The sequence below is a fragment of the Eubalaena glacialis genome, chromosome 9 (genome assembly GCF_028564815.1).
Source record: "Eubalaena glacialis isolate mEubGla1 chromosome 9, mEubGla1.1.hap2.+ XY, whole genome shotgun sequence".
Taxonomy (NCBI): Eukaryota; Metazoa; Chordata; class Mammalia; order Artiodactyla; family Balaenidae; genus Eubalaena; species Eubalaena glacialis.
The window spans coordinates 20,698,308-20,712,977 of NC_083724.1; the positions used below are offsets into that span (position 1 = coordinate 20,698,308).

Consider the following 14,670-nt stretch of genomic DNA (forward strand, 5'->3'; position numbering starts at 1 on the left):
TGCTCCTGCCCACACCCTCCCCCCAGCCCCCCGCCTCTCCCACCTCCCCGCCTTGGGATCCTCAGGAATATCCCTGGTTCCTCAGTCATCATGAGAAGCCCAGGACCCCTGTATCCTTGGCCCTTCATTTCCCATTTTCTTCCCTGCTTTCTCCATAGCAGCTGTCACTTATTTACTGGCTTCTCTCTCCGCCACACCAGAATACGAGCTCCTAAAGGGCAGGGACAGCTTTCTGCCTTGTTGATGGCAGCTCCTGGAGTGGCACATGTGACACAGTATTTCCTGAGTGAATGAACAAAGCAACAGAGGTGCCAATGACTATGATACTCCCTTGCAATGACCATCCCTATGTAATGAACATTAGTTGCCTGGTTTCGTTTCACCCACGCAATCACACTATCATGACCATGATTATTTTCTCTATTTTTCATATGAGCAAAATTTAGGTGCAGAGAAGTTCAATGATCTGCCCTGACAATACAGCCGGGGAGTAGGGGAGCTGGGATTCCTGGTCTGTCTGACTTTGAGACCTGGACTCCTCACCACGACTCGACAGTGGGTTTGAGCTCAGGGAACATGAGGGCTTTGCTTACCGTAGGTCCAGGCTCTCCGGGGGTCCCAACACCACCTGGAGTTCCAGGATGACCCTACCAAGAAAGAGATGAAAAAGAAGGAATCAACTCTGGAAGGTGCCTCTTCCTCCTGCAGTACTGCCTCGGCCGGCTCAGCCCCAGCGCAGGGCCTCCTGGAAGGTAAAGGAGCCGGTCATCGTGAACGATGACCGCCTGGGGTACGCGGACGCACGCAGAGGAGAGCAGAACTGTCACCGCGGCTGTGACAGGAGAGGGCAAGGGGATACAGACTTGCTCCTTACCATCGACCCCTTGGGTCCGGGCGCGCCTGGGGGTCCCATCATGCCCCGGTCACCCTGTGATGGAGACAGCAATTCAGGGAGGTCACGGCAGTGGGGTGGCTCTATGGGGGGAGGGTGCAGAGGGCACTCCAGAGACTAGATAGGTGCAGGGACTTGTCCAAGGTCTATAGCCACATCACCCAGGGTGGTGACAGGGGGAGGGGGGAGTTCTGGGATTTCAGTCAGCAGAAGCCAAGAACCCCAGCAAGTCCTAGGAGGCCTCAGCATCCACTGCGGTGTGCCACACGGTGGGCTTCCCTTGGGCAGGGATGGTCCAGATCAAGGATGTGCTAAACATGTCATCCCCTTTGATCCTGGCCCACGTTATGTGGTCCTCATTAGGCCTGGCATCCCCTGGGCTGGGCTTGCTAAGGCAGAGATGGCAATATAAGGCATTTCTTTTATTCTCCCCACCCCCTGCCCCAACCCAGATGAGATACTGGAGAATCAGAGGTGCAACTTAGCCTCTCTTGACCAATCCAGACAGATCGGGCAGAGATGGCAGGTGTAGCAGACAGAGCTATGGCCGGAAGGCAGTGGCTCTGGGTTTGGATCCTGGCTCTATTTGTGTGAAGCCCTCTTTCTTGTATCCGCACAGCCAGCAAACATTTCTTGAGCATCTACTACGTGCCTGGCATGATATGCTAGACCCTGAAGACACGATAGTGGGTAGAAACAGACAGACCTTGCTCACACGGAGTGAGACAGAGTGTTACGAGGAGACTGACACAAATCACCAAAACAGATGCAAACTGGGGTAAGTGAAGTGAGGGAGTGGGTCTTGGTGCTAAGGTGTTTCAATAGGGGATTTGACCCCCCGAGTGCAGGGGTGTGGTGGGGAAGGCTTCCCTCAGAATGCTGAAGGATAACTGAGAGTCATCTAGGCAAAGATAGGGGGACGGGAAGAGTGTACCTGGCCGAGGGAACGGCATGGGTAATGGTTTGCAGGTGAAGAGGGGCATAGAACATTCGAGCAACAAAAGAAGGCCAGAGATGGCTTTGATATTGCACTGAAGTTATCAAAGATGTTACCATGGAGGCAACAGGGTGAAGGTTACACAGGACCTTTCTGTGCTATTTTTTGCAACTTCCTGTGAATATAATTACTTCAAAAAAATGTTAAATTTAAAAAAATAAGAGGAAAAAGAGAAGGAGGAGGAGGAGAAGGTGACCAGAAGGTCTGGGACACAGGGAATGATAAGAGGGAGGCACGGGATGAGCCTGGAAAGCTAGGTGGGGCCAGATTAGGACCTCAGTCTTTCCATCTATCCAATGGGAATAATATCAACTCCCGTAGGTCGCCTTCCTGGGGAATCAGATAAGCCTTCCCCTCAAGGGCCCATGGGAAATGGGAAGCCACAAGCTATGGGCTGGGAGCCAACGTGGGCAAAGTGTGGCCATGGAAACTGAATGTGGTTCAAATCCCAGCTCTGCCACTTCCTATCTGGGTCACCTTGAGCAAGTCACCTCCCCTATTGGAGCCTTGGTTATCTGGTCTGTAAAACAAAGCTGCTGGCATTAACAAGGCAAACTAAAGAACTGGGCTCCTTTTTTAAAAGATGACTCTTTGCCTCCTTCTGTTGCCAGCCCCATGCAGTGCCAGCGCGCAGCTGTGAGAGGCCCAGACCACGTAGATGGCTGTCACACAGACATCTAACTGTGTTTGAGGATGCTGGCAGGAGGGCACGGCGGAAGCCCCAGGGGATGCTGGGACACGGAACAATGGCTCTTTGAGGGTCTGGAAGGCCAGGGAAGCGAGGAGAGGCCAGGGAGGGAGGTCTGACACCCCCAGGGCAACTGGCCCCTTCACCTTTTAAAAATTTCAAAACACAAGCTCTATTTGCTTAGATATTCCCACCAACACAACTTACCTTTTCTCCCATGATTCCTGGCTCCCCGACCAGACCAATGAATCCCAGAAGTCCCTATAAGAAATGTGTATAAAAGCAAGAGAAAGAAGGAAGCAACATGAATTCAGAGATGTGCTGAGTTTCAAAGGCAACTCGCCCACATCTCTCTTCCACTGGAGCTGTCTCCCCGTGTCTCCTGCCCCGTGCCGGGTAATCCAGCCGGCGTGGGGCTGCCACCGAGGAGAGAGTTGCCTCTCTTTGGGCACTGTCCTGACTTCCTTCACTCCACCAGATGGTTCTGATTTTGGAGCCAAGCGGTGGGGCTGCTGCCAGCATCCCTGGGAGAGCCACACATTCTTCCTGCGCCAGAAGCTGGGAGGCAGCCACCTTTGGGGAGGGGGTGGGATAGGGGAGCTGGGGGGCGGGGCAGGGGAAGGTCCTTCAGCGGTGCTGGGAAGAGGCCTGCTTGTGAGAAATCTGTCCCCATCTTTCGGGGCCCTGGGGCTGTTTCAAAGAGAGAAACAAACCTGTTGGCGGGGATAGAAACACCCTAACAGCCCTTGCCAAAAAGACTTGATTGAAATCTGGAAAGTGAAGGCCTTTTTACTGTCTTGTGAAAGGCTTCCTCTCCTTTCTGAAAGAGCGTACACACACACACACACACACACACACACACACACACACACACTGTGGTTCCTGTTGCTCTTTTTAACTCCACTGGGTGATAACTGGCCTCTGTGTTCCAGGATTGTTCTAGGTGGCTGCAGGCCTCGCTGCCGCCAGGAGCAGGTGACTGGCTCATGCTCAGTGAGGGGGAAGGGCTTAGTTAGAGGAGTAACCTAGGAAAGCAGGCGATTCCCAGCCCAGACCCCACTCTCTTCTCTGCTAAGGAAAATTCCAGCAGATGGGGGTCTAGTGTGGTTCAGGGGTGCAAAAGTGGCTTTGGAAGAGCCCAGGTTTGTAGCCAAGAGTTTCTGGGAGAATTCAGGAAGACTGAGGGATGAGTGGATTTGCCCCATAAAAGCTGCCCCCTGTCCCTAAACTGTATCCAGAAAGAAATGAGACCTTGAACCTGATCAGAAACAGGTCCGAAGTTATACACTCAGGCAGTGAAGCTGGCCCACCTGCCAGGCAACTAGAGCGAAGAAAAAGCATCCAGTTCCAAAGGGTCAGCTCTGCAGGGCTCAGAGACAGTTTTAAAGTGGCAGCTCAGACCAGGACTGTGTGTGTCTCGTGGCTGCAGCCTAGGATTCAACTCTGGTCTGTGTGGCTCCAAAGCCCATGCACCTGTCAGTCACTCCAACATGTGTGGCCATGAGCAGGGCACAGGTCTGCCTGGCACTCCAACACCATCACCATACATGGGGGCCTAGTTCCCTGAGTTCACAGACCCTTCAGGGTTGAAGTATGAGGTGAGAGGGGTGCGGTTCAAGGTATGAGATCACGGCTAATATGTCACAGAAAATAACCAAGTAGCCCTCCCATCCTATTCTAATTTATTTTAAAAGGGCACGGGGTTAAGACAGAGGCCTGAGCTCCCCACAAGGGAGCAGTCAGACATTTAGAGGATGCCGAGTAAAGGGAATAAAAACTGCTCTGTTAAGAGGCCCCTGCCCAACTGGCCCAGAGAAACAGAAATTTCATAGCTACTTTAAATTTATGAGTTGTTGGGTCCTGGAAGGCAGGCAGGTCATAAACTTCAATGAAGAAGCCAAACGGGATCCTAATGAATAAGGGCCATAGAGCCCATTCCCCGCCCCCATCCCAGGACACCCTGTCACCACTGGGGCACTGTCCCGGAACATCCTGGCACCCTGTCCCGTGGGTGGAGCTGAGGCTGGTCCAGGGAAGCTCGCCCCCGAGGCCCAGGGCTTCCACCTGGCGGGGCTGGTGGAGAAGCAGCTCTGACAGCTGTGGGCACAGTTGGCTCCTCTCAGCTGGCAAGAGGGCATGGGGCGGGGGGGAGGCAACATTGTCACCTACAGTGGGCATGGCACAGACGGGATCTGAGTCCCCGGTTTGGGGGAGGAGGCCGGCCCGGTCCTTACGCAGTCTACAGGTAAAGGCCTGTTGTCGACTATGGGGTTTTATCTCCCTCCCTCCCTGCTCTCATATGACTCTCTGCTGGGTGCTGGGGATGCAATTGGGAACAAGACAGTCGTGGGTTCTCTGCTGGACTAGACATCTCAGGGTTAGGTGTTTAGAGGCCTGGCTTCCCCCTGCACAGAGCTTCTTAAAGGCAACGCTCATGCCTTGTAATTATCTTTGTGCACCCAGCACCTGGGACAGGGCCCGGCAGGCTGGCTGCACTCTAGCTGTTGGAAAACTGCAAGAGCTCAGGTCAAGGGTTTTCTAGTCTCTTCGGGGCAGGTCACGGGAATCCAGCAGGCCTGGGTGTCAACTTGGGCTCTGACGGTTATGTTACCGCCTGGGAGATCTCGGGCAAATTACTTAACTTCTCAGAGCCTTGGTTTCCTCATTTGCAAAACGGGGCCAATACTACTGACTGTCATAGGGTTGCTGGAGGAACTGCCGGGGATGGTACGGAAAGTGTTTGGCACACAGCCTGGCACCCGATAAATGCAGCAGACACTGTGATTATAAGGAGGTCCTTATACTCTTTCCTGGGGATCTTCTGATTCTGCCATGAACAGGAAATGCCTGCTCCTTCCCACCTCGGGATGGGGCCGAGGGAACAGCAGGCATGGCACCCCGCATGCCTAACGGCAGCCACTGGGCTCCTGCCTCACGGCTCAGACAGGTCTCTCTTTCCTGCTCAGCCGGCCGGGCAGCTAGCTGAGGGCTCTACTGAACAAGTGAGCCCGGGGCTGCCCAGGCCAGGTTCCCACTCCTCCTGCCCCAGCTTTACCACCTTACTTGGTCATCTAAGTCAAGCCCATTCTCCTCCATGAATCCCAGACTGCCAACATGGACCAGGATCCAGGGGTTCTTCACCTGGGGTCCCTGTAAGGCTCCATGGATGGATTTCAGGAGGCGGGGGGTGGGGGGGCTGGGGTGGTCCATAAACTTGAATGGGAAAAATTACAACTTTTATTTTCACCAACCTAGTTGAAATTTAGCAATTCCCTCAAATATGAGTGTAGGCAACAAACCCACAGCACCTGTAATGGTCACAGATATTTACATGTCACATTACCGTCACTGCTGCAGAGAGTTCAAAATGTATCAATAAGGCTTGTCACCACCTCAAAATTTAGGTCGTGACTGGACCCGCCGTTAGATCTCGCTATTTAATGCAAGAATAAAGAAGCAGATCTTTGAGGAGATCACATTTTAATGTATTGTCATATCTGTATTTCAATATAATTGATTTCCTCTGTAGTCCTTTGTTTTGTATTTTATGCATTTAAAAGTTCTCTATTCTGAGAAGGGGTCCATGGCCTTCACCAGCCTGCCAAAGGGGTCCAAGGCACAAGAAAGGTTAGGACGCCAGGATAGAGTGATTTCTAAGGACCTTTCGTGTCCTGCCATCTTAGGATTCCGATTATCTATTTCCCGAGGGCCCTACCATGAGCATAACTATGAAATTAAATTTGCGGAACGTATTGCCTGTTTTTTTCCAATCAGGAAATACATCCAGGCCACGGCCGCCCTTCCAAACTCCCAGGCTTCCCACAGAATGCACTCGAATAACACTGGAAAGGTTTCAAAAATCCAGTCCTCCCCCTGCTTTAGTTCCTTTCTTCCCCCCAACAGATGTTGCAGGCCTGGTGAGGAAGCTCATCGTGTGTGTGACTCTCACGCCATTGATGGTGTTTCTCGGTGGAGACAAATTCTTCTGGGTCCCCAGCATCATTGCTCCTTCCAGCCTGAGGCAGCTCCTCACAGGGTTCAGAAGGTGGGGTCCTCCTTTAAAGGAGTGGAGGAGACTGCTTGCTACCTTCCAACCCGGCCTACAAGCCCAGAGGTGAAGCTTTCAGGAGTCACGGGGCTGCAGAGGGGGGGACTGAGGCCGGATATCCACTCAGCAGCCTCCAGCACGGAGGACCCTGGACCTCCTTCTCAATGACCACTTGTCACCTCCTCTCCTCTTCAGACCCTGACCTGACTTTCCAACTATCCAGACCCACTGGTTTGAATTTCATCTTCTTTATAATTTAGGGATGCCTGGACCAAGAGTCCCTGGCAAGCGGCTCTGCTTCTCTGGTCTTCAGCTTCCCCGTTAAACTGAGCACGAGCGGCGACCGTGACGGGCTCTTCCACTTTTCACGTTCTGGGAGCAAAGTCACGTAATGTCTTTGGGCGAATGCCCCCAGAACATCTGCAGAATCAGGCCGTGGGGAGTGGCCACTGTGACTGAGATTCATGGCTTTCTCATTCGGTGACCTCACCTCCCTCAGAGCCAGAGTCTGTCCGTGTCAATGAAAGGGGAAGATGAGCGAACCTACCTCTCCAGCTGGGATGGGGATGAATGAGGTGCGTGTGTGTGCTTCCCACAGTGTAAGCGCTCAGTAAAGGGAGCCGATATGCTCCAAGACGGTGGTGACTCACCTGCTCACCCACGGGCCCCGGCCGTCCAGGATTGCCTGGTTCTCCCTGCAGAGAAACAGAGGAGGGTCACTTGGCATGGGTGACAGGAGTCTAGGCCTCCTGGGGGACACCCCAGTTGACTGGCCTTAGTCCCCACCGGTGGGGATGGACCAGGAAACTCAACTCCAGAGTCTGGCCTTGGAGACTCCAAACAAGTGGCAGGGTCAAGGGATACTGGGACAGAACCTCTGGCCCCAGGGATGACCCCAGTCACCATTCCCTCGGAGTGGCCCTGGGCAGATTACTTGGCACGAGATCTGTATCTCATTTGGGCCCTTCATCAACCCATTTTGTGGAGATAGAAACTGAAGCTCAGAGAGGTGAAGGGACCTTCTTGAGGTCACACAGTGAGCTGGAAGCAGGGCTAGAATTGGAACTTTGGTCTGACTGATGGAAATCCCCATTCCTACTGCAGCAGGCTGCCCCACCGCAGGATGAGCAGGGAACTGGGGGAGTCAGGGCACCTGAGTACTGGACCTAACCCACCAGAGCTCTGCCACCAGCTCACAGGTGACTTTGGTGGGTCTCGTCTCTGCTCTGGGCTCGGCGTCCCCAGCTACAAATTAGGAAAATCAGACTCATTTGTCTCGGAGGCTATTTCCAGCTCTCATACCCGGTGGCCGTTCGCAGCCTCGTCTGTCTGCTGGGACGGCTCCTGCTCCTTCTGCGGCCATAGCCACCCTGGTGAGCAGACCCATGGGATAAATCCACCCAGGCTATGTCACTGCTCCCACTACAGAAAGACAGCTGGTGTCTGAGGGAGAAAGGCCGAGACCTCAGAGGGCAGGACGTGGGCTTGGACCAGCCAGGAGTTTGGTTTACAAATGGACGTGGCTCACTGTGATCCCGGCTCGAGCCTCAGCCTCCACCCCAACTCCTCCCCCAGACCTCACACTTGGGACCCCCAGAGGGGCCAGACAGACACAGACACGGGGGCCATTTCCCCTGAGGGGAGGGGACGTGGACAGCCTGGGTCCCCCAGCTCTGCCCTCACCCTCTGTGCGCTTGCCCAGCTGTAAACTTGGCCCAGTGATCCCTGCCCAGGACGGCTGGGGAAATCCAACCTTCAAAGGGAGTGCCTGGAAAGGCATTAAGCTGCCCATGTGTTGAGGATCATACTCTCCTACTGGGGCCAGTTCTTTTTTTGATAACTTTAAAAAAACTGTTAATAAATGAAATGCATGTTTATGGTACATGATGGGGAAAATACGGAAGCCCAGAGAAGAAAATGGAAATCTCCTGTAATCCCACCACCCAGAGATAACCCCCGTCCACATTCCAGCCTTTGCTCTGAGCCTTCGGGAACAAGTGTAACCAGCCCCTGCCACAGGTTCATTCTGCACTCTTCCACTATGTGACCTGCTTCCTACACCCCCGCCATCGCCCCCCGCAATGCACAGGCATTTTCCCGTCTTGTAAAATCTTCCAGCACGCCATCTTTGGTGGCTGCATTGTACCCCATTACTTGAACGCTGCCCCACTGGGAGACACTGAGGTTCTGTCCATTTTTTCCTCTCCGTTACCCATACATACTTTGTGATAAACGGGGACCATTTCCTGCCTTTTTCACAACAGGCCAGGGATTCAGGGGTCATCCTAGGGCCTCATAGGTTGGCTCCCCCTCTCTCCTCTCTTCCCCAGGCGTTCTCTCCTCCCCACCCAGTCACTTCCAGGTCCCCTCACCTTCAAGCCATCCGGGCCAGGCCTTCCAGGAAACCCCTTTCTGCCGGGTTGACCCTGCAACAGAGAGAGGTGAGTGAGAGAAGCCAGGAGGGGGCGGGGATGCAGAGCCACTATGTCTCTAGGCTGCCAACTGTCCTTGGGGATGCAGGGAGGGTCTACAGCTGTGTGACCTTGGGAAGTCCCCCTTCCCCGGCTGGTCTTGTTTGCTAATGGGGATGATGAAACCTGCTTTCAGGGAGTGAGGAAAAGGAAGGGACTGGAACAGAAGATAAAGGACACAGGGGGAATGGAGAGTTTACACCAGTGGTCCTCAAAGTGTGGTCCGGGGCCCTCTGGGGGTCCCTGAGACCCTTTCACTGGAGATTTCACTGGAGGTCAAAACTATTTTCATAAGAATATTAAGCTGTCATTTGCCCGTGTCACTCATTTTCATGAATGTAAGTGGAGTTTTCCAGAGGCTACATGACACGTGGTATCATCCACAGATGGAACGCAGAGGCAGAATGGAGAATCCAGCTGACTCCTATTAAGCCAGACGTTAAAGAGATTTGCAAAATATGTAAAACAATGCCACTCTTTTCATTAGATGATTTTGCTTTGGAAAATATAGCTATTTTTTTTTTAAAAAACTATTATTTTTGTTAACATGAAATGTGTTTGTTATTAATTTTGAATGAATTGATCCAAAGTTTCTCAGTTTTAAGTACTCATATCGATACAACCCACACAAAGAAAAGCATTTTGGGTCCTCAATCATTTTTAAGAACGTAAAGAGGTCCTGAGACCAAAAAAATCCACAAACTGCCAATTTATGCAATCGCGACTGAAGGTGGGGCGGGACATACACCTTCTTTCTGGAAGGCCACTTGGAGCAGTGGAGAGAATGCAGAGTCAGGTTCCAGGCAGGGAATCCTCGCTTCCTGGCTATGAGATACTGGGCTAAGCCCTTCGCTCTTTGAGCCTTGAGGGCCTTGAATGAAACTAAGAAAGGCACTGTCTCTCTCACGGGAGAATCAAATGAACGGAAATGGATGCGCAAAGCACCAGCACACAGTAGGTGCGCAAGAACAGTTTCCTGCCCCTTGTCTCTCTCCTCTGGAGTCTGTCCTAGCTCCATCCCTGGGGGGGCCCAAGGCCCTCACTGACAACTTCTCTCCAGAGCACCACCCAGATGTTGCCCACCTGCACACAGCTGGCTCAGCACTGACAAATCCCACCTCCCCCGAGCCAGCAACACTCACCTCCAAGCCAGGGGCCCCTGGTGGCCCCATGGGTCCCTCATCTCCCTAGAGTCAGGAGACACGAGAGAGGAACAAAAAGGAGAAAGTTAACCCAGCGGTTGCCTTGGAGAACTTGACCTGTTAGGAGGGGAAGGGGTGGGCACAGGAGAGCTCTCCTGGACCTAGAAATGGTGCACCTGGGCCCCCTGCCTAGCCCCACCCAGGGCAGAGGCCTAGAGCCCAGGCCACATGGGGGCTTCTGTGTGAATGGGGCTCCAGGTGCCCTGTGAATGTGGTTAGCCCGGGCTGGTGGTAGTGCTGGGCAGGAGAGTCAAACCCTATCATATGCTGTGGGAGTAGAGCCCAGACGGCAGCTCAAAGATACGGGCTCTATTCTGAGCTCTGCCATTTCCTCGGTGAAAGAACTTACCCTCACTGTGCCTCAGTTTCCCCACCTGTAAAAGGGTGCAGGGCAGAGAGGATCATCCTAAACTCTGATGAGTAGCCTAAGTTGAGTTCCTGGAGGAGAGCCACGATGTCTCATTCTTTTTTGAAGCCATGCCCCCGACATCACTCAGCATGAGTGTGCCCAGGGTCTAGTGGGTGTGTGGTGCATGAAGGCTGGGAGGCGGGCACAAGAGAGGGAAGAGATGGAGGACCGATGAATGTACGAGCGGACAGATGAATCAAGACATGAGCAAGCGGCAGGCATATGAGTGGTAACGTGGTAACGTGAGTGTAAACGGAAGCACGGGGCTGGTGCCGTCTTTCCCTCCCACCCTCCTTCCCGCTTCCCGCCCGTGGAGATGCCTCAGGCCCTCCCACAGGCTCAGGCAGCCTCCAGACTGGCCCGTCTGGCATGCCAGACCCGGAACCAGCCTGAGAAGGGATCCATGTCAGCCAGATGCCTGCCTGTGGTTGTGGTGAGTCTGGGCCTCCTGCACCCTCACCCAGGGCTGTGTGTCATGGGGGACCCAAGGCCTGAGGCCAAGGTGTGCAGTGGAGGGCCTCATGCACGGGAAAAACCTGGGACCAGTCTGTGAGGCATCCAACAGCCCTCCACCTGATGCTCCAACAGGCCCAGAGAACTTGTCAATCCCCTTCATCATGAATGAGTCAATAAGCACATCTTCACTCTGCCACCTACTAGCTGCACAAGTCATGTCACTCTCTGGGGAGGCCGGAGGCAGCCCCCAGGAGCCCAGAAGTTATAGGGTCTATGCCATGGGCTTTGGGTTCAGCAGACCTGGGTTGGAATCCTAATGCTGCCTGCCACTAACCATGGGACCCGACGTAGTGTCTTTATCCCCCTGAGATTCAGGACCTCACGTGAGCCGACGATTCCTTCCCTCCCATATCAATACCCCAATAAACTGTGCTACTGTGACCAAGAGCAGTGGCGGCGGCTCTGAGAGAGAAAACCCCAGGGCAAGGGGGCTGCCGTGGTGGGCGTGACCCGCCAGTCAGGCCGGGGCAGAGAAGGACCCTGGAAAGGTCACGGGGCAGGGCTGTAAAGGGTGAGCTGGAGGGCAAGCCTGAGGGGGCCCTGGGCCCTGTGTCTCCTGACTGAGGGGCCCTGGCCCTCATCTAAGGCCTCCAGGACCCAGGAGAGAGCAGGCTGGGAGCTGGGAGGGATGGGCAGGGGGCAGGGCCAGACGGTCTCACCTCTGGCCCCAGCTGCCCACGGGGTCCCGGCAGGCCTCGAGCTCCAGGCTTACCCTGGTGAGAAGGGAACAAAAAGGGGTCTCAGAGGCGGCACCTCCATCTCCATCACAGGCTGGCAAGACTCCTGCTGGCTTGGAAGCAGGCCCATGGTTTCCATAGAGTTGTCATCCTCAGCAACTGGTGCTCCCCTGGGCAGGGACTCACCTTCATGCCTTCTGGGCCGTTGTCCCCAGGGCGGCCAATGTCTCCGGGAAATCCCTGAAGGGAAGCAGAGAGCAGAAGTCACCCAGGGGGACTCTGAAGGGAAATGCTAAGACCACAGGTCCCAGAGGGGGACCGACCTGGGTTTCCATCTCATCCTGCAGGGGATGTGACGCTGGGCAGTCAGTTATCACAGTTCTAAAACAAAGAATCAGCTCCTACACTTCAGAGAGGTGCTGAGAAAATGAAGGAAGACAAGGCAGGAAGGTCTTAGCACAGGAACAAGCACATACAAGTTCGTCTAATCCAGACTTTCCCAAGTCCTAAGCCTGGGGCAGCCAGGGCCTCAGAGCCAGCCGTCCTCTGCTCTGAGAGGTGCCATCCTTTACTGCAAGGATCCTCTGTGTTCTGGGTTTCTTGTGACTTTGAAAGGCTCGAAAAGGACTGATCTAGTAAATCTCAACTCATATCGGAAGCTGAAATTCCGAATGAGATTTACTAGATGGATGACTGTACAATGGAAGCTTCTTCCTGACACGGAGCAGAATCTCCTCCCTTCCCCAAAAGAAAAGGCCTGCCCTTCTCTGTCCCTTCAACGGCTTCTAGTCAGGGGCCCGGGGCCCCTCAGTCTGGCTTCCTCCAACTGCCCAGCTTCCAATGTTGGTGATCACTAGGACACCCAGGCTTCTCTGGGTGTGAACTGACCAGCACAGGCCAGTATAAGAACATCCCCTTCCTTGTTCTAGGTGTAATACCTCTGTTAATTCAGCCTAGAACCCCATTTGCTTTCAGGGCAGACCCACTACTCCCTCAGTTTTCTGCCAGCCAGAAACCAAAGCCTTCTTATATGAATCCCTGAGATCAGAATGCTCTCCCACTTCGCCTTTGTAAGTGGCTTTTTCCCCTTCCTCTTTTGAGCTTTTGGTAACTCCCATTAAATTCCAGCTCAAGCATTCTCTCACTCTTCTCATTAGCAAAGGCAAGAATGGTCCTGAATTTGGAGCTAACACACATGGAGCTAAAGCCCCATGTCTTTTTCTTCAAATTGAAAGACTCAAAGTCCCATTCTGCCCCGACTCACTGTGTGACCCCGGACAGGTTTCTAAGCCTCTCTGGGCCTCGGCTTCCTCACCTCTAAAATGGCGACCATAAAATCATCTAACAGGCTGTTCCGAGGCTTAAAGAGAACTAAAGCAGCGCTTAGTTCAGTATTTGGCACCTGGTAAGCACTCAATAAAAATCTGCATTCCAAAGGGTTTTGGGTCCTGTGTCCTGGGAAAACAAAACAAGTCTGCCTGGGGTGGGCCTGTCTCCAGGGAGAACTTGAAGGTCAGGATCCTGATCAAATTCTAGCACTCACACAGATTGGACCCACTGATGAGTGAAAGAGCTAATTCTCACTGGGGCTAGGGAGCTGGAGCTGCACCCACAGTCGGTCGCCGAAAAGAGGCAAAGACCCGGGAAGGCGCTGACATGCTCGTCAGCTTCTGTCTTCAGCTGAGCCAAGCCATCTTCTGGATACTGAGTGCGCCAATCCAAACAGAACACAAAGATGGGGAAGGAAGACCCCACCCCCGTCTGTCCAGGGACCCAGGAGGGAGCCAAAGAGCAAATAAAGACCTTCTTTGCTACAAGTAGCAGAGTGACCCTGAGGAGGTCACTCCCCTGCTCTGTGACTCAGTTCCCTCATCTGTAAACGGTGGTAGCAATATCTCCCTCACTGGTTGTGGTGACCATTCAACCAGTTCTCATCCCGAAGATACTACGCAGCCTCCTGGCATGAGGAGGTGCCTAATAAATGTGAGGCAGCAGGCTTTCCACCCGCACTGGCCAGACTGCTGGGAAACCCGGACTCTCAGAAAAGTCTTTTTCCACAGTGACCAGGGGAAGGAACCAGGTCCATGGAAGAGAGGCCAAGTCCATTCATCTAAAGATAGGACTGTGTCATGGCCAAAGTCAACAGAGTGGAGAGTAGAACTTGTAGCTTTCAGGAAACACTCTCTCATCCATCCGGGCGATACCAGGAGTGATCTTTGGAGGGATCTGGAGAACCCGGCAGAACTCGAGTTCTGTCTCTGAGACCTTACGAATGTGCAAGGCCCCAAGCCAGGGAGGTGTGTAGAGGTGGGGTGGCGGCTAGGGAGGACCTAGACCCCCTGAGACAGACAGTAGCCCTAGCACTGTCCACCCTGTTCTCCAGAGCTGGTCCCTGTACTGGGGTTTGGGGTGGGGTGGGGGGAGAGCAAAAGGGGCTCGACTAGCTGCCTCGCTCCTTTGTACATAAATTCCAGCTGATGAACGTTCAACATACCTGTGCTCGTTATCACATGTATCAGAAACTCTCAGGTTCTACTGACTCAACTAGAGTTGTTATGTTAATCGCTTTATCCATCCTTCATTATTTCTCCTTCTCCATTCAAACATCAGAATTTTACACTTGTCTCCTGCTCCCCATCCCTGTGAGCCGTGAGCCCTGCACTTCTCCAGGGTGGCTGTGGGCAGTTAGAAAAGTTCCAGGGCTCAGACGGGTTGGATGCCTCAAACCTCAGGGTAGAGAATGTGGGGAGCTCCCGTGAAGGGTCGAGGC

The 14,670-nt window shown here is 53.6% G+C and overlaps 1 protein-coding gene across 1 annotated transcript in view; it reads right to left on the reverse strand.

The window, feature by feature from the left end:
* COL27A1 (collagen type XXVII alpha 1 chain) overlaps nt 1-14,670 on the reverse strand; it is a 141,832-nt gene that overhangs the window by 52,320 nt on the left and 74,842 nt on the right. The window contains exons 20-27 of the mRNA XM_061200047.1: nt 12,087-12,140; nt 11,883-11,936; nt 10,239-10,283; nt 8,998-9,051; nt 7,276-7,320; nt 2,785-2,838; nt 875-928; nt 594-647 (exon numbers count right to left, since the gene is read on the reverse strand). Coding sequence (XP_061056030.1) covers nt 594-647; nt 875-928; nt 2,785-2,838; nt 7,276-7,320; nt 8,998-9,051; nt 10,239-10,283; nt 11,883-11,936; nt 12,087-12,140 — 414 coding nt within the window. The remainder of the gene's footprint in view (nt 1-593; nt 648-874; nt 929-2,784; nt 2,839-7,275; nt 7,321-8,997; nt 9,052-10,238; nt 10,284-11,882; nt 11,937-12,086; nt 12,141-14,670) is intronic.